Here is an 18864-nt window from a genome sequence, read left to right as displayed (position 1 = left end):
CGGGCATTCTGCAGAGGCCACCGCGTGGATGGCACCAAGGTATTGCAACTGGCAGCCTGCCAGCTGACCAGCCAGGGGACTGTCCTCGACAGTGAGCTCTGTGCAAGCCGCTGGACGGCTGCAGCCCATGCACCGGTCCAGGTGAGACTGGCAGAACAGCACAACTTTCCGTCGAGCCCATCCCAACTTGCCACTCACGGAATTGTGAGAAGAAAACGTTTTAAGGCGTTGAATCGAGGGTGGTGTACTCTATAGCCATGGGTAGTTAATATCACAAATGAAACAATGTAGTGTACAAAAAAAAAAAAAATCCAGCATGGCAAAACTGCAGTTCTACTAAGACCACAGAGTGCTTCACTGGTTGACCTCAGGAACACAGTAAAGGAGAAAAAATAGAATGGTCTCGGTAAATGCAGAGACACATAGGACAAAATTCAGCAGTTGCTTGTTGTAAAACCAAAGCCTTGGCAATTAGGAACAGAGGGAATCTTCCTTAACCTGATGAAGAATGTCTTTCAGGGGGCCAGCACTGTGGCAGAGCGGGTAAAGCCGCCACCTGCAGTGCTGGCATCCCTTATGGGCACCGGTTCGAGTCCCAGCTGCTCTTCTGCCTATCCAGCTCTCTGTTGTGGCCTGGGAAAGCAGTAGAAGATGGCCCAAGTCCTTGGACCCCTGCACCCACATGGGAGACCCTGAAAAAGCTCCTGGCTCCTGGCTTTGGATCGGCACAGCTCTGCCTATTGCAGCCATCTAGGGAATAAACCATCAGATGGAAGACCTCTCTGTCTGTCTCTACCTCTCTCTGTAACTCTTTCAAGTAAATAAAATAAATTTTTAAAGAAGGATTATCTTTCAAAAAGCACAGTCCAAAATCAACCCAAGATGTGCTCCCTCTAAAATCAGAAGCAAGACCAGGCTGCCCACTATCACGGCCTCTGTTGAGTGTTACACGAACGAACGCAGCACAATAAGGCACGAGAAAGAAATAGCAGGAATGCGGACTGGAAAAGAAAAAGGAGCTTGTTTAGTGGTAGCATGATTGTCTCCTTAGAAAAAACAAACAAATCTACGGGTAAATTGTGATGCTTCAGTAGGGGTCAGCAAGATGAATGACATTAAGATCACGGCGGCAGTATTAATTAAATTCTACTTTTATAAACCAAAAAATTACATTTTTTTTTTTGACCAGCAGAGTGGACAGTGAGAGAGAAAGACAGAGAGAAAGGTCTTCCTTTCCCGTTGGTTCACCCTCCAATGGCCGCCGCGGCTGGCGTGCTGCAGCCAGTGCACCGCGCTGATCCGATGGCAGGAGCCAGGTGCTTCTCCTGGTCTCCCATGGGGTGCAGGGCCCAAGCACTCGGGCCATCCTCCACTGCACTCCCTGGCCACAGCAGAGAGCTGGCCTGGAAGAGGAGCAACCGGGACAGAATCCGGCGCCCCGACCGGGACTAGAACCCGGTGTGCCAGCGCCGCTAGGTGGAGAATTAGCCTAGTGAGCCACGGCGCCGGCCACACATCTTAAAAAATAAGAAAGTTATACTAGCAATCAAAACTCTAAGTAACCTAGAAGTGAATCTAATAAAGATTGGTCAGTGTGTGTCCTGGCTGCTCCACTTTTTTTTTTTTTTTTTTTTTTAAGATTTATTTATTTGAAAGTCCGAGTTACAGAGAGGGAGGAAGAGACAGAGAGAGAGACAGAGAGAGAGAGAGAGAGAGAGAGAGAGAGAGAGAAAGATTTTCCATCTGCTGGCTCACTCCCCAGGTGGCTGTAAGGGTCAGGGCTGAGCCAGGCTGAAGCCAAGCGCCATTAGCAGGCCGTTAATAGGGAGCTGCGTGGAGAGTGGGCACTGGCTGCTCCACTTCCCATCCAGCTCCAAGCTAACGCGCCTGGGGAGCCAGCGGAAAATGGCCCAAATACTTAGGCCCCTGCACACATGTGGAAGACCAGGATGGAGTTCCAGGCTCCTCCAGGCTCCGTTGAGGCCATTTTGGGGGGAGAATCAACAGATGAAGGTTCTGCCTCTTTCTCTCTTTCAAATAAATAAAAATTAAAAATGAATAAAAGTAAAAGTCACATAAAAATGCCAAAGAGCTAGAACAGTCAAGATTATCTCTCTTTTTTTTTTTAACATTTATTTATTTTTATTTGAAAAGCAGAGTGACAGGAAGAGAGAAATCTTCCATCTGCCAGGGGAATCCGGCTGCACAAACACCCAGGGCTGTCTCAGGCCAAAGCCAGAAGCCAGGAGCCTCATCCGGCTCTGCCACGTGGGTCCCCCGAGGACCTGGGCCAATAGCAGGAAGGGCTCGGCTCAGAAGAGCATTCAGGACTCCTGGAATCAGGATAGAAGACGTGAGCGCCCCAAGCAGCAGCTTAACATGCTGCTCCACAAGCCTACCTCCCACCCACCTTTTTTTTTTTTTTTTTTTTTTTTAAGATTTATTTATTTAAAAGGCAGAGCAGCAGAGAGAGAGAAAGTTATCCTGCATCCACTGCTTCATTCCCCAAATGCCCAGCCAAAGCTAGGAGCTCAGAATTCCATTCGGTTCTCCTGCATGAGTGGCAGGGGCCCGAGTCCTTGAGCCATCATCCACTTCCTCCCGGGGTGTAGTAGCAGGAAGCTGGCGCACAGGGAGCCCAGCCTGGCTTGCACCAGCGCTCCCGGGTGGGATGTGGGTGTCACATGCGGCAGCTTAACCTACTGCACCGCATCGCTTGTCGCCTGTCCCACGAGACCATCTTACACTGAAGACCAAAGCTGGGGGACCCACACGATTAGAGTCTAAGGACTTACAGTACAGCTACATGAAGGAAGACGCTGTGATGTTGGCATCAAAGCAAGTCAAGAGATCACTGCGGTGGAAGAGTCCAGAAAGACATCACACAAACCCAGTCACTGACTCTCAACAAAGGTTCCACAGCAATCAGCGGAGAAGACGCTGCTTCTACAGTGAGACAACGGGGTAACCAGCTATGTGGGGGAGAAGCTAACTCTCCGCGCTGACATGCACAGAAATTGAGAGGAGTCACACACTTAACAGGCCTGCCTCGTGGCATAGCAGGTAAAGCCGCTGCCTGTGGCACCAGCATCCCATGCGGGCAGCGGTTCGAGTCCTGGCTGCTCCACTTCCGATGCAACTCCCTGCTAATGTGTCTGGGAAAGCAGTGGAAGATGGCCTCAGTGCTTGGGTCCCTGCACCCACGTGGGAGACTTAGAAGAAGCTCCTGGCTCCTGTCACTGTGGCCATTTGGGGTGTGAGCCAGCAGATGGAATCTCTCTCTCTGTAACTTTGCCTTTCAAACAAAAAATAAATAAGTCTTAAAAAAACTTTATTGAAAGCATTCAATGGAGAAGTAAAACATTTTGGGGGGAGCAATTGTCGTGACACATGGGACCCCACACCCCATACTGGACTGCCTGGAATTGAGGTCCACCCCTGCTTGAGGTCCAGCTCCCTGCTAAAGCACCCGCGAGGCAGCAGATGATGGCTCAAGTGCTTGGTCACTGCCACCTGTGCAGAAGAGCCAGCTGGAGTTCCTGACTCCCGGCTTCAGCCTGGTCCAGCCTCGGCTGCTGCAGCCATTCAGGAGTTAAATGGAATGGAAGATATCTTTCTTTGTCTCTCCATCACTCTGCCTTTCAAGAAAATAAATAAATAAACCTTCTTTTTAAAAAGTCACACGGAGGTGCCCATGCTGTGGCTCAGTGGGTTAATGCCCTGGCCTGAAGCACCGGCATCCGATATGGGTGCCGGTTCTAGTCCCGGCTGCTCCTCTTCCAATCCACTCTCTGCTATGGCCTGGGAAAGCAGTAGAAGACGGCCCAAGTCCTTGGGCCCCTGCACCCACATGGGAGACCCGGAAGAAGCTCCTGGTTCCTGGCTTTGGATCGGCGCAGCTCCAGCCGTTGCGGCCATCTGGGGAGTGAACTAGCAGACAGAAGACCTTTCTCTGTCTCTACCTCTCTCTCTGTAACTCTGTGTTTCAAATAAATAAAATAAATCTTAAAAAAAAAAAAAAGTCACATGGGGCGGGGGCGGGGAGCAGCGGTGCTGTGGTGTGTTAGCTAGTTAAGCCACTGCCTCATATCACATGGGTGGCAGTTCATGTCCTGGCTACTCCACTTCCAATCTAGCTCCCTGCTGGCGCACTTGGGAAGGCAGTGGAAGATGGCCCAAGTGCTTGGGTCCTGTACCCATGTAGGAGACCTAAATGAAGCTCCTGGCTCCTGGCTCTGGCCTGGTCCAGCTTTGGCCGTTGTGGCCATTTGGGAGGGGAACAAGAAGACAGATCTCTCTCTCTCTCTCTCCCTCTCTCTGAAACTATCTTAAAAGTCAGAGTTACAGGGACTGGCGCTGTGGCATAGCAGGTAAAGCCGCCGCCTGCAGTGCTGGCATATGGGTGCCAGTTCAAGTCCTGGCTGTTCTACTTCTGGTCCAGCTCTCTGCTATGGCCTGGGAAAGCAGTAGAAGATGGCCCAAGTGCTTGGGCCCCTGCACCCGCATGGGAGTCCCAGAAGCTCCTGGCTCCTGGCTCCTGGCTTCGGATTGGCTTAGCTCCAGCTGTTGTGGCCAACTGGGGAATGAACCAGCAGATGTAAGACCTCTCTCTCTCTCTCTCTCTGACTCTGCCTCTTTATAGCTCTGCTGTTCAAATAATAAATAAATAAGTATATATATATATATATATATATATATATAGTAAGAAAAAAATTAGGGGCCGGTGCTGTGGCGTAGCAGGTAAAGCCACTGCCTGTAGTGTTGGAATCCCATATGGGCGCCAGTTCAAGTCCCAGCTGCTCCACTTCCGATCCAGCTTTCTGCTATGGCCTGGGAAAGCCACAGAAGACAGCCCAAGTTTTTGGGCCCCTGTACCCCCGTGGGAAGACCTGAAGGAAGCTCCTGGTTCCTGGCTTCGGATCAGCACAGCTCCGGCCGTTGCGGCCAACTGGGGAGTGAACTAGCGGATAGAAGACCTCTCTCTCTCTCTCTCTCTCTCTCTGTCTCTCTCTCTGTATAACTCCGACTTTCAAAAATAAATCTTAAAAAAATTAATTAATTAATTAATTAGTTTTTTAAAAAGGCAGGATTACAGAAAGGGAGGGAGAGTCAGAGACAGAGAGCTATCTTCCAGTCCTGGCACCTCTACTTTTGATCGGCTCCCTACTAAAGCATCTGGAAAGATAGGGGAAAATAGTACAAATACTTGGGCCCCTGCCACCCATTTGGGAGACCCAGAGCTACTGGTTCCTGTCTTTGGCCTGGTCCATCCCTAGCTGTTGCAGCCATCTGGGCAAGGAACCAGCAGATGGAAGAACTCTCTCTCTGTCTCTCTCCCCTCTCTCCATTTCTTTCTGTTGTCCTGCCTTTCAAATAAATAAATAAATAAATAAACCTTTTAAAAATTAAATTAATAAGTCACATCATGAGTTCTGAAATAAAAGAACATACGAATAATAGTAAAAAAGAGAAGAAAACAAAGACCCTAAAAACCTGATGAAAAGTGGGCAAAAGACATGAACAGAAATTTCACAGCCCAGGAAGCACAAATGGCCAATACACCTATGAAAAGATGCTCAATTGTGCTTGTAATGAGGATAATTCAAATTAAGGGCACAATGAGTTTTATAACCAGTCTCCTGGCAAACTGCAGAAGTCCCAGGATGCTAGCTGCTCAAGAGGAGGAAGCGGGTGGGGACCCCGCTCTCCTGCGCTGAGAAACAAGTGGCCGATACCTTAGAATGATGTTTGCACATTTGCACAGTGCACAGATTCCCCTCGGGGTCATTCTGGCAGATGCGCCCTGAGAGATAGTGTGCAGGTGATTCACAGGGGCGCCTTTCAGAATAGCAGAGTGAAGACCTTCCAAGTATCCCCCACCAGCAGGATGGAATGCAAATGAATGGAACATAGCCATTTGTCGCATTAAATTAAAAATCATGGCAGAAGAACATACAAGTTAGAGAAAATTTTGTAGAGTGTGGCATCATCGTTTTAAAATTCAAAAACAAAAAATATAAGAGAGAGAGATTATTCGGGAAGACATATTTGTGTTAAAACGGTTGCATGGTAAAATTCAAGACCACGGTGGATGCTGGTGGGCAGGAGTGGGAATAAGACAAGGGAGGAGTGGATAAATAAATGCAAATCTGTCCGTGGTGTCCAGCTGCCCGCCCTCTGTGCTAGCAGGCCCCGTGGGGTCTCTAAGATCCTCCTGTGTCCTCTGTGGTCCTTAGGGTTTTGGTTTGCAAGGCCCTGGGCATTCGTGTTAAGATATTATATGAAAAAGACAAGGGGCAAACACAGCCGATGATTAGCGACTCTTGCAAACGGGAGCGCACAGGTCCCGTAGAAGAACAACAGAGACTTTTAAAATGAAGCACCCAAGCGGCCAAACAAAATGAAGTTTAGCGCCAGACGTGGCTCCGGACAGGTCACTCTGTGGGGCCTGGTCCAGCGTCACGAGTCTCAGTTTTGTTGGCCTGTGGACCTTGCTGGAGTGCTTACTCACGCTTGCTACGAAAGCAAGAAGGAGAAAACAAAACAGGCGAGGAGATCAAGCAGAGGGCTCAGAGATCAGGGGGAGATAGGGCGAGAGTTCGTCACAGCGGTTGAGATGCCCGCATCCCATTGCAGGATGTCTGGGTTGGAGGCTCTGCTCTGCTTCTGACTCCAGCTTCCTGCTAACCATGCACCTTCCAAGGCAGCAGGTGCTTAGGTCTCTGGGAGACCCAGACTGAGTTTCAGGCTCCATCTGGGGAGTGAACCCTTGGTTGGGAAATTCTCTCTCTCTCTCTCCTCTGAGTTTCAAATAAATAAATATATAAAAATTTAAAAAATAGGTGAGGAGAGTGATCAGAGCAGGGAGACTTAACAAGAGGGGGAAAGCTGGAGGGAAGAAAGGGAAGGAAGAAGAGGTGTCATCGCAGCGGGGTGGGGGGAGGCAGCCGCAGGTGCAGTGAGGCACAGCGAAGCCGGGAGAAGGGGGACCATTCGCTGGATTCACCAGCCTCCACGCCAGGCACTGCAACCCTTTCCTCGTCTAACAATCACACTTTTGAAAGCTAGTTTGACCATTCTGATGTTCAGAAAGATGACATGAATCGCTCAGCTGGTAAAAGAAGGATCTAGGGGTCAGCCTGACTCCAAAGTCCTGTTCTTTCTTCCACACTGCACTGGAATGGGGCCGGGGAAACTGCGGATTTGCGGAGGGAGAGGGCAGGCGGTGGGGGTGGGGTGGGGGGGTGAGGGTGGGGGTGGGGGGATGGGGGAGTGGTGGTAAGATGGGTTCTTGCCGCTTCCCTCCCAGGCTCTCTGCCCCCTCCTCAGCCTCTCTCTCCCAAGCCACAGGTGCCCCACCAGTGGGGCTGGGGTTGGACGCTCAGGCCAGCTACAGCATGGGCAGAGGGGAGGCAGCCCCCAGCCCCTGGGCTTGAGGCATCTCCCTGAGCTCAGGGGCCCTCAGCTAGCAGATCCCGTGGGGCGTCTCGGGTCACCATGTGCCCGCCGTGTCCTTGGATCCGGGTTGAGACCCTCACTCCCCGGTTCTGTTCCGGGAAGCCAGAGGCTGGGAAGTCTCTCTCCTTTCTCACGCAGCCCTCCTGTGGTCACTGTTAGAGGACTGCTGTCTTCACTTGATCTTAGCCAAAAGGTCGAGAAGCGATAAGGACTGCTGTCTTTTAGGGTGCCAGATGCCCAGTGTCACCCCACAAATGCTAAGTTCAGCTGGGAAGCGTGGGCCCCACAGAAAGAAGCAGTTATACCAACCAGGGGAACAGGGGCCTTTTAATGAGAGGAACAGAGGTACCCACATCCACATGGACACAGAATGTCTTAGAGAAAGGACAGAGGCTGGATACCAAGAGACAGGGACGGAGCTTACATTACAGACCGGGGCGCGGGGTGGGGAGGGTGGGCAGACAGAGGGGCATACAGGGCAGATTCAGAGCTGGTCAGATGGGGTCGGAGTGACGCCTGGGCACACAGAGACCCCGCAGCTGGCAGAACAGAAGAGGCACAGAGCGGCGGGACAGGCGCGGGGCAGGAGAAGGGGAGTGAGGCGGTGGCCTCCGTGGGGATCTGTCTGTCCATACCGGGCGGGAGGGCTGGCCACCCTGGTGCTGCAGTCCCTGAAAGACGTCCAGATCCTCTTGGCTCTGCAGTAAGGGGGTCTCCTGGGGGCCTGGGCATCCCGACGCCTGCAGTCGCCTCCTGAAACACACATTGCCACCGCTGCCCTGTGTATCCAGCAGCCAGTGACGGGCACCAGGGAGGAACACCGCCTCGGCCCAGCCCTGCCGCTTGCCCCCAGCCCAGCCCTTCCTGTCGGCAGGCGAGGCACAGCCCAGACCCAAACTGGCGCCTGAGGCCTTGGCAAGAGCTGCAGAGCTGGCTGCAGACAAGGGTGCCCCCTGCTGGTCAAATGACAGTACAGCAGTCCAGAAGAAAGCCGGTGTGGATGGGGAGGTGAGGGACAAGCTGTGTTTTCATTCCTTGCCTGGTTTCTGATGCTCACCTTTGCCCTACCCAGCTGAACAGTGCATTCAGAGCCCCTGTCGCCCTCTTCCCAAGGCTAGATGGATAGCACCTTAAAAACCCAAGGCTCAGCTGGCACCACATAAGGGGTACCCAGGGCATCTCTGCAGGCACTGAGTACCCTCTCCCCGCCATCCTCCTCCAGCCCTGCCCAGGAGCTAGAAGCCTGGGCCACTCACCAGAGCTAAAGGCACTTGTTCCAGGGGACCCCGGTCAAGGTGGGCAGACAGGGCTCTTCCATGGCTAGCAGGCCTCTGTGGGGACCACTCACACCCAACGCTTCACACCGACCCCCGGATGTTGTTTCTGACTTCCTCTGTCTTTGGGGAAGTGGTCAGGGACTTTCCAGGGGGCGGGGGGAGAGATGGGCCCCTCTCCCCAAGTGTGCTGGCCTGCGCAGAGCTCTGTATCGGAAGAGCTGTCCTCCCCACCCCCCGGCTGCAGCACTGGAGGCTGCCTCAGCCTGGGACCCAGCACACTGGCAGGGATCTGACCGGGAACGAAGGGAGGGGCCAGGGTCACCGGGGAGACACCTGTCTGGAAGGCGGGGCTCAGCCTCCCCAAGGGCCTACAAGAGGCCTGGAAGGACACGGACTCCAGGTCTCCTCAACTAGTGTCATGCTTCAGAGATGGTTGTCTGGGGGCCCAGCATTGTGGCGCAGCAGGTGCAGATCCAGCTCCCAGCTAAGGTGCCTGGGAAAGCAGCGGAAGAGGCCCGAGTGCTTGGGCCCCTGCACCCATGTGGGAGACCCAGACAGAGTTCCAGGCTCCTGGCTTCAGCCCCGCCCTGCCCCGGCCATTGTGGCCATTTGGGGAGTTAACCAGTGCATAGAGGATCTCTCTCTCCCCCTTTTTCCCCCTCTCACTAACTCTCTCTTTCAAACACATAAAATAGATCTTAAAAAGATGGTCGTCTCTCTAGGGAGATAGTTGGGGTGCCAAGGACACCGGAATATTACTTCCTAGGCTTGAGGGAAGGAGGGACAGAGGGGACCCTGCGGCTTACCTGCTCAGTGGGTCCTGGCCAGGCCCCCAGCTGTGCCTTTTGAAGGGGTCGTAGCCACGGCTATCGGCCCGGAAAGCCCCCGACCGCCGGAGGGGCACTTCATGGAAGACATTCCTCGTCTCCGGCTCCTTTCCTCCCTTGCCCTCTTCCTCTTCCTCCTCCTCTTCCTCCAGCTGCTCTCTGGATTCCACTGCGGACAGAGAGCGGCGAGTGTGGCCCTGGGGCCCCACGTCTCCATCTGCGAGGAACACTTCTGGGACGGCTCTGTTCATGGGAGGCACGCTCAGGCCGGCCTGTGCCGAGAACAAAGGTGATGGTGAGCAGAGTTCTGGAACGCTGGGCGCTCGGAACCAGCAGGATGTCACAGGCAGGCAGGCCCTGGAGCGCCTGCGTCACCCCTCACTTCACTGAGACACGGAATTGGAGCAGGGCTGGCTCAGGGCCAGAAAGATCTAGACCCTGGGTCTTCTGGCTCCCAGTCCAGGCTCCTTCCTAGATCAAACAGAACAAGCACCTTGGTGGCAACAAGGCAAGCCAAGGGCAGCAGGTGTTGTTCCAGGCCTTAGTGAGTTCAGTCTAGGGTATGAGCACATGGGTGTGAACACACACACACATGCACACACCCATATGCATCCTTATGTGTGTACACAGGGAAAAGTGATGACCTGGCTGCAGCATGCCGAGTGCTGTGGAAGTCTCCACAGAGGGCTCTGGGCTGCCCACGGAGCCAGCAGAGACTGTGAAAGGAAGTGGAAAGAGGCAGGCAGTCTTGGAGAGCAGCCTGGAGGGCGCGGATTTGGCCAAGGGGAAGATTCTAGGCTGATTCGGGAGGAGGAAGGGAGAGGGTGTTATGATTTCTTCCTTGTAAGCTCTGGTCCTGTGGGAAGTCAGGAAAGCTGTGTGACATATGTCCATGTCACAGAGAGCAGGACTCCAAGCATCAGCCCCATCGCCCCACCCCCTCCCCGGGGGGCCCAGCCCTCACTGCCGCCAGCACTCCACTCCCGGTTTGGTTGGCATCGGGGCTCACCTCGGTGTATCTCAGCGTTAAGAACTCTCAGGGGCTGTTGAAGTTGCAAATGATAAGCCCACTCCAGCAAGCAGCAGCAAGAGCCAGGAGCACCTGGATGGTGCAAAGGCAGGAAGGGAAGTGGCATTTGCTGTGCGCCTCTGGGCACTGGCCCCCATCCACCCCCGGGGGCCGAGGCTCTCCAGCCCGGGGCTGCCGGGATGAGGGTACCAGGCTCCCTGTCTCCCCTACCACTCCCAGCTACTAAAGTGTAAGGAGTGCCCAGGAGGACCAGGAAGCTATGAATCAGTCTGCTCCTCCCAGGCTTTCCCCACGTCGGCCGGGAAGTGCAGGTTGTCAGAGACTTGTCCCTTCCACCTACTTTCCCCTCTCAGCGCACGCTGGCCCCTGGCCCCACCCCATCTGGAGCTGCTGGGAGAGAGTACTTGGGCATCCTCGGGCGACTGTGGGGAGGAAGGGAGAGAGGCGCTCAGGCCCCTGAGGATGGCACATGCCGCTGCCCTCGGGGTGGACCGGAGGTGACAAAAGGAGAGGCCTGGGAAACTGGCCCAGGCCCTGTGCCCACCCATGCCCATCTTCCTGGGAGCGGTGCAGAGGGAACCCCTTGGCCAGCCCCCAGGGGAGATCCTCTGGGAGGGGCAGGGGAGGGGAAGAGCAGGACCTGCAGATGCTCACTGGACACGACAGCGACCCAGGGGCACTGGCAGGGTGTCGCGTGCTCTGGTGTCCTGGGAGCACCGAGAAGCAGAAAGGCCCCTGCGGTGCTGCAGGATGGACTCGGGCACGCCGGGTGCTTCTCGGTGCCTCCTGCCCCTGCCTCAGGAAGAAGGGCGAGCGCCACCGCTGACCTGCACACCGTGCTGTCTCCTGCCCCTCTTCGGCCATCCAGCAGGACCAGCTGGAGTCTGGGCTCCTCTCTAAGGTCAGCCTTTTCCCTGCGTCACTGTCATCCCACTCACCGGCTCCACCCGCTGTAAAGACGACTCAGCGTCGTCCTGTTTTCTGACCTCTGTTCCACATGCAGTAATGCCAACACTTCACACTCTTTCCTTCAAAAGATAAGGCTTATGGGGCTGGTGCGGTGGTCCAGCACGGGTTAAGCCATTGCCTGTGATGCAGCATCCCAAATGGACACCAGTTCTAGTCCCGGCTGCTCTGCTTCCGATCCAGCTCCCTGCTAATGCGCCTGGGAAAGCAGCAGAGGATGGCCCAAGTACCTGGGCCCCTGCTACCCACATGGGAGACCTGAAAAAAACTCCTGGCTCCTGGCTTCAGGCTGGTCGAGCCCTGGCCATTGTGGCCATTTGGGGAGTGAACCAGCAGAAGGAAGATCTCTCTCTGTCTCTCCTTCTCTATCTGTAACTCTTTTTTTTTTTTTAATTTCTTTTATTTTTTCCTCTTTTTTTGTTTTTGTTGTTTTCTCTCTGTAACTCTGTCATTCAAATAAATACATCTTTTTAAAAAAATAAATAAATAAAAAAATTTTTTTGACAGGCAGAGTGGACAGTGAGAGAGAGAGACAGAGAGAAAGGTCTTCCTTTGCCGTTGGTTCACCCTCCAATGGCCACCGCGGCCGGCGCGCTGCGGCCGGCGCACCGCGCTGATCCAATGGCAGGAGCCAGGAGCCAGGAGCCAGGTGCTTTTCCTGGTCTCCCATGGGGTGCAGGGCCCAAGCACCTGGGCCATCCTCCACTGCACTCCCGGGCCACAGCAGAGGGCTGGCCTGGAAGAGGGGCAACCGGGACAGAATCTGGCGCCCCAACCGGGACTAGAACCCAGTGTGCCGGCGCCACTAGGCGGAGGATTAGCCTAGTGAGCCACGGCGCTGGCCAATAAAAATGTTTTTAAAAAGTTCATGGAGGTGCTGGTGCTGTGGCACAATCCTCCGCCTGTGGCGCTGGCATCCCACATGGGCGCCGGTTCTAGCCCTGTCTGCTTCTCTTCCAATCCAGCTCTCTGCTGTGGTCTGGGATAGCAGTAGAAGATGGCCCAGGTCCTTGGGCCCCTGCACCCATGTGGGAGACCGGAAGAGGCTCCTGGCTCCTGGCTTCAGATCGGCATAGCTCCAGCAGTTGTGGCCATTTGGGGAGTGAACCAACGGAAGGAAGACCTTTCTCTCTGTCTCTCCCTCTCACTGTCTGTAACTCCACCTCTCAAATAAGTAAGTAAAATCTTTAAAATAAAAAGTTCATGGAAATGGAATTAAAAATAAGTTGGTGCATTTTGAAACGCATGCACTTTTTTAATAATATGAATTTTCCATGAATTTTTTGAAGGCCCTGCATGTAATGCCTATTTCTGCTTCTATCTGGGGCCCTTTTCTCTCTCTCGATGTGCCCACAATAACAATACTAATAGTGTTTGCTGAGCGCCAAGTGCAAGGCTACTTGCATTGCACACGTTATCAGTTATCAGCAAGTCCATCCACATCCTCACCAGGGAGGCGTTATCATTCCTGTGATTTCACAGGCAAAGCTGAGGCTTAAGAAGGTTGGGCAACATCCCAAGGTCATGTGGCTTTTGAAGGTGGCGGAGCTCGCAGATACGACGCGCTTCAAAGCCCTGCACCACCTTAAAGGAATTACAGTCTCCGAGTTTTGAATAATGGGTGTCTCCCGGTGTTAAAATCCTGTGTTGCTCTTTTTTTTTTTTTTTTTTTTGACAGGCAGAGTGGACAGTGAGAGAGAGAGGCAGAGAGAAAGGTCTTCCTTTGCCGTTGGTTCACCCTCCAATGGCCGCCGCGGCTGGCGCACCGCGCTGATCTGATGGCAGGAGCCAGGAGCCAGGTACTTTTCCTGGTCTCCCCTGGGGTGCAGGGCCCAAGCACCTGGGCCATCCTCCACTGCACTCCCTGGCCACAGCAGAGAGCTGGCCTGGAAGAGGGGCAACCAGGACAGAATCCGGCACCCCGACCGGGACTAGAACCTGGTGTGCCGGCGCCGCAAGGCGGAGGATTAGCCTAGTGAGCCGCGGCGCTGGCCTTTTTTTTTTTTTTTTTTTTTTTTTTGACAGGCAGAGTGGACAGTGAGAGACAGAGAGAGAAAAAGGTCTTCCTTTTCCGTTGGTTCACCCCCCCAGTGGCTGCTGCAGCCGGCGCACCGCGCTGATCCGAAGCCAGGAGCCAGGTACTTCTCCTGGTCTCCCATGGGGTGCAGGGCCCAAGCACCTGGGCCATCCTCCACTGCACTCCCAGGCCATAGCAGAGAGCTGGCCTGGAAGAGGAGCGACCGGGACAGAATCCGGCACCCCGACCAGGGCTAGAACCCGGTGTGCCGGCACCGCAAGGCGGAGGATTAGCCTAGTGAGCCGCTGCTCCAGCCTGTGTTGCTCTCCTAAGACTCAGTAGAAGGCCTAAGAAAGTACCGCTGACCAGTGCATTTGGCGAAGGTTAAGCTCTTGGAGGAGGGGACCCGAGACACTGCTGGTCTCGGTAACGGTGGGAAACCATGGGACACAGAGCAGGAAGACAAGTAAGGGACTTCCTAGAGCCCCTTCCCCACCCCCAGCCCCATCTCCAGGGAGCATCTGGTCCCACACCTATTTCGGAACCTCCTATCTCTCAGCAGCGGAAGCAGTGATGTGACATTAAATGTGATCTCATTCAGGAGCTAAATAAAGCTGCTTGTGAGACCCAGCCCGGGCCGCACCCTCCCAGGGTTTCCTGCGGCTTGGGAGCCAGGGGAAGATGGGAGGAAGGCAAGGGAGAGACTGGTGGGAGGGAAGGAGGGGGAGACCGCTCCGTGGGGGCCCCAGCTGGGATGTCAGGAGATGGAGGAGGGAAGATCTCTGGCAGGGGGTTGAGGCCACCTTGCTAAATCTCATCTCTTTGTTGTTGTTGTTTTTAAAGATTGATTTGTTTGTTTGTTTGAAAGGCAGAGTTACAGAGAGAGGAGGGGAGGGAGAGAGAGAGAGAGAGAGAGAGAGAGAGAGAGAGAGATCGATCCTCCATCTGCTGGTTCACTCCCCAAATGGCCACAACAGCGTGGGCTGAGCTAGGCTGAAGCCAGGAGCCAGGAGGCTCGTTTGAGTCTCCCACGTGGGTTCAGGGGCCCAAGCACTAGGCTCATCGTCTACTGCTTTCCCAGGCGCATTAGCAGGGAGCTGGATTGGACGTGGAGCAGCTGGGACTCAAATGGGCACCTATGTGGGATGCCGGCACTGCAGGCAGCAGCTTAACCTGCTGTGCCCCAGCACCGGCTCCTTATTTTGAGAGTGAGAATAAGTAACCCACAGGCCAAGACAGACACAACTGTGGTGGAGACCGGTCATCATGAGTGAGTACCCAGAGCAAGAAGCAGCTGTCCTCTGCGGAGAGAAAGGAGGGGACAGAACAGTCTCTGGTAACTTAGAGCAGGGTTCACAGACGCTATGACCCGCGGGGCACATCTTTCCTGCCATCTCTTTTAACTGGTTGGGGAAAAAAAATCATACTTTACAACACAGAAAATTAGATGAGATCAAACTTTGTGTCTAGGGCCAGCGCTGCAGCGTGGTGGGTTAAGCCGCCGCCTGCAGTGCCGGCATTCTATATGGGCGCTGGTTCAAGTCCCGGCTGTTCCACTTCTGATCCAGCTCTCTGCTAATGTGCCTGGGAAAGCAGTGGAAGATAGCCCAAGTGCTCGAGCCTCTGGACCAATGTGGGAGACCCAGAAGAAGCTCCAGGCTCCTGGCCTTGGATTGATGCAACTCTGGCTATTGTGGCCTTTTGGGGAGGGAGCCAGCAGATAGAAGACCTCTCTCTCTCTCCCTCTCTCTGTCTATAACTCTGTTTCTCAAATAAATAAAATCTTTTTTAAAAAATTAAAAAACTTTGTGTCTATAAATAAAGGGTTTTTTTGGAACAAAGCCTTACTCATTCATTTACATATTGTCTTGGGCTGTTTTTGCCTTAGCAGCAAAGCTGGTAGTCGCGACAGGGACCGTATGGCCTGCAAAGCCCAAGATATTTATTATCTGGGTCTTTACCAAAAAAGTTGGCAGGCTCCTGGTCTAGAGCCACTGGGTCTCCAAATCTCAGTGGGGAGGAGAGAGACATCAAGCCTTGCGTTCCCAACAGCATTCTGCAGCCAGTGTCGGGGAGGCGGGCACATGGAAGCCCCAGCAGGAGTGGGCATGTGGCCTAGTGCTCAGGCTGTCCATAGCCCCTGTCAGAGTGCCAGCTCCGCTCCCGATCCCTGGCTCCCACTTCTGCACGTCTTGGAAGGCGGCACACAATGGCTCAAGTGATTGAGTCCCTGCCACCCGCAGGAGACCTGGATTGAGTTCCTGGCTCCCAGCTTTGCCCTGGCCTAGCCCTGGCCATAGTGGACATCTGGTGAATAAACCAGAAGATGGAAACTCTCTGTGTGTCTCTCCTCTCCATCTCTCTCTGTGTAACTCTTTCAAATAAGTAAATCTTAAAAAAAAAAAAAAAAAAAAAAGGAAGCAGCTTCCAAAAGAAATTAGATGGAGGTTCCAAAGAAGTTAAATTTGTCCATTCTACTCCCTCTGTTGTCTTAGAAATCTGAAGGAGGTATGGGGCAGGCAGGGCCCTCGGTTATGTTTGCTGCCAGCAACTACTGAGGCTAGGAACTGCAGATAGCAACCAAACAGCGGGCTGGCCCCGCGGCAACACTGCCGGCTCCTTAGCAGCCTGAGGGGCTTCCTGCAACTGTGTCTCGTGTCCACCCCGTGTCCCGTGTCCTGTGCTGGATCCTAAACCTCCTGAGGGTGGGCAACAATGGAGAAGACCCATAAGCCCGGGCCGCAAGGCCGAGGCCAGCTGACGTGTGTGCTGGCTTCTCCTCCGGGGCTCCTGGCCCTGGTAGCACAGGGTCACAGGAAAGCCTTTGATGGTTCAACGTTTAACCTCCCGTAGCTTCTCCCCTGGGAAGTGAACCATTAATCCGAAGAGAGCTAACACTGAGCTTCTCTTGGCCTCAGCAAAGAAGGCCCTTGGGGGCCCCGTGCCTGCACGCTCCTGCTCACAGGACAGCTCCGTGCACGGCAGCAGCGCCTGAGCTTCTGCCACCTCCCGCCACCCCCACCCCCACCCCCGCCAGCTGGAACGCCGGGGTCCTGGAACCCATTCTCTTCTCTGACATGCAGGTCTATGACAAGAAGGCAAAGGCTCCCCTCTGGGACCCATTCATTCAGCAAACATCACTTCAGCATCTCCCAAGTATGAGGCAGAAGAAAGAGGAACCAGAGGTTCTACATGCAAATCCAGGCAGGGGCCAGTGCAGGCGAAAGCCGCTTCCCACATCAGCTTCTGGGTTGAAAGCCATCCACCTGCTCCCAGGGCAGCTACCAAGTTTACTATCAGTTCTCAATTCTGGGTGTTCCACATGGGACAGGCAGTCAGCATCTCCAGCCCCCTAACCCAACCACACCCTGTCTAGGAAGTCAGCAATCAGGCATCTCAAACATCCACCCTAAATCACCCCCACCTCGATGATAAAATCAACCGGCCTCACACGTCAGCCAGGAATTTTTGTTGCCTTGGGCTTCCAAGTCTGATTACCTGCTTTTTGTTTTGTTTTGCTTTGTTTTGGTTATTAAACTAAACCCAGGGACTCTGTCCTGTTCCTTTCAGCAGGACCTGTAGCTGTCTGCCGATTGTACCGGGGCTCGGGACCAGCCCAGCCCGTACTACATGGGGGACAGGGAAGAAGGAGGGCCGGGCCAACCACTCCTCTCGAACCTCCTGCCGGTTTCTTGGCATGAGTTCTGGCTGCTGTGCCAGAGGGTGGGGCAAGAGGGCCTGAGGTTCAAGGGACACACCTGAGAAGACTTTGGCCACCTTAGCCCAAGCATTAACCTGTTAGCTCCCAGAAAATAGCAAGGCAGTGGGCGGAGCAGAGAACCCCCAGTCTGGTGGATGACAATCTGGAAGGCCCTAGCTCTCAGGTGTGAGCTGGTGGCTCTTTATATTCCCCAGTTAGCCCCCAGGGATCAAAGGAACCCACGACAGGATAAGAGGAAGGAAGCCCTGGGAGAATTAGGATGTCAGGCTTTCAAGATTCCAGAGACATCCTTAGTGTCTACACCTCCTGTGTGGGAAAACAAGACCAAAAAGAACATAATGGACTTTGCTATGCCATGAACTTGAATCTGAACCCCAGGCCTACAACTTTTAACTGACACAGTTAGTTATTTAACTTCTCTAAGCCATACATTTACTATAAGGATTCTGGTATGTCAACCCCATAGGATTATGAGGATAAAGAATGAATGTGTATAAAGGGTTTAGCATCATTTGCCAAACAAGCTGTGTTAATTAACCACTGGCCATGGCTGTGGTTCCCTATTTACACAGTGTGTACACACACACACACACACCCTAAGCAAACAAGGCAGCTGGGAGCAGCAGGCTGAGTGGAGAAGAGGGGCTCCTGAAGACACCTGCTCCCGGGGAAGACCCGGCACAGAGAGGAAGGCAACTCACCGGACCCGGGAGAAGTCCCGAAGATGGGGCACCTGTTCCTGCCCTCAGGTGGGGACCTCACTACAGGGACAAGTCCTGTTTCCAGTGGTCCCTTTAAGATTCCAGTCCAGCACCTTGATGGGGGGGCCTCTTTCTTGGTCCTGTGAAGGGAGCTGCTCATGGTCCAGGAGTTTGCATGGGAGACAGGGCACTCATTCCAGCGCAGACCAGTGGCCTCTTCAGCTCCGCTAGCCCTTCCCTTCCCCGCCCTACTTCAAACACCCTGGACAGTGCTGTGCACGGGCCTTTAACCCCTTCAGTGCCAGCGCTCCAGCCTCAGCAGGCCCCGAACAAAGGATGGCCACAGGCTCTGGGAGGCTCGTCCCAGGGAAACAGGTGCAGGAAGCCAAAGTGGGGTCATCCTGAGGGCAGGGAATGTGGGAAGCTGACATCCCAGGGCACTTGCCCCTTCCCTGCAGCAGGGACCAGGGAGAAGCTGGGGCAGGGAGGAGGCCTCTTGGGGAGAGTCCGGGGATGGAAGGCTAACTGGCCAGGTCCTCGTGGGGTCAGCAAAGTCCTTTACCCGCTCTCAAATTCAGCTTCAAAGCTGCTTGTTGGTCCCTTTAAGAGGCAGGTTCCAGCAGGACAGGAGGAAAGATTTTTTTTTTTTTTCCGTGTGATGAAAGTTCAGGGAGGAGCCACTGAGGGCAGCTACAGCTGACCAGGCCTGGCCTCGCCTACAGGAACTGGAGTGACCAAGCAACTCCGCACGGCTTGTTGTGGATACGGTCGGTCGGCCTGCAGGGTATTTGACCAACTGCCTCCCCCCACTTCCCTGATAGCAGCTCCCCAGGGTGGGGGCGCTGACTCACCCTCCCTGCTCCCCCC

General features: G+C 54.1%; 1 protein-coding gene across 6 annotated transcripts in view; it reads right to left on the bottom strand.

The window, feature by feature from the left end:
- Positions 1 to 18136, bottom strand: part of ARHGEF2 (Rho/Rac guanine nucleotide exchange factor 2) — a 52215-nt gene extending 34079 nt beyond the window's left edge. For 4 of the 6 annotated variants that reach the window (XR_016210573.1, XM_017345801.4, XM_017345803.4 and 1 more), the window contains exons 1-3: positions 17998 to 18136; positions 9542 to 9834; positions 8094 to 8211 (exon numbers count right to left, since the gene is read on the bottom strand). Coding sequence is in view for 4 of the 6 variants with exons in the window: in XM_017345801.4 (XP_017201290.1) it covers positions 8094 to 8211; positions 9542 to 9813 (390 nt within the window). In the remaining 2 variants the exon portion in view is untranslated. Of the gene's footprint in view, positions 1 to 8093; positions 8212 to 8714; positions 8834 to 9541; positions 9835 to 10571; positions 10660 to 17997 lie in introns of those variants that run through there. The other 2 variants (XM_070077567.1, XM_051858569.3) reach the window with 2 other exon arrangements.
- Positions 18137 to 18864: the final 728 nt, after the last annotated feature.

Source organism: Oryctolagus cuniculus, chromosome 7 (genome assembly GCF_051225735.1).
Source record: "Oryctolagus cuniculus isolate XC-2025 breed Fujian yellow rabbit chromosome 7, ASM5122573v1, whole genome shotgun sequence".
In the NCBI taxonomy this organism is placed as follows: Eukaryota; Metazoa; Chordata; class Mammalia; order Lagomorpha; family Leporidae; genus Oryctolagus; species Oryctolagus cuniculus.
Note: the sequence above shows the minus strand (reverse complement) of the source record. Positions and strands in the feature narration are given on the sequence as shown.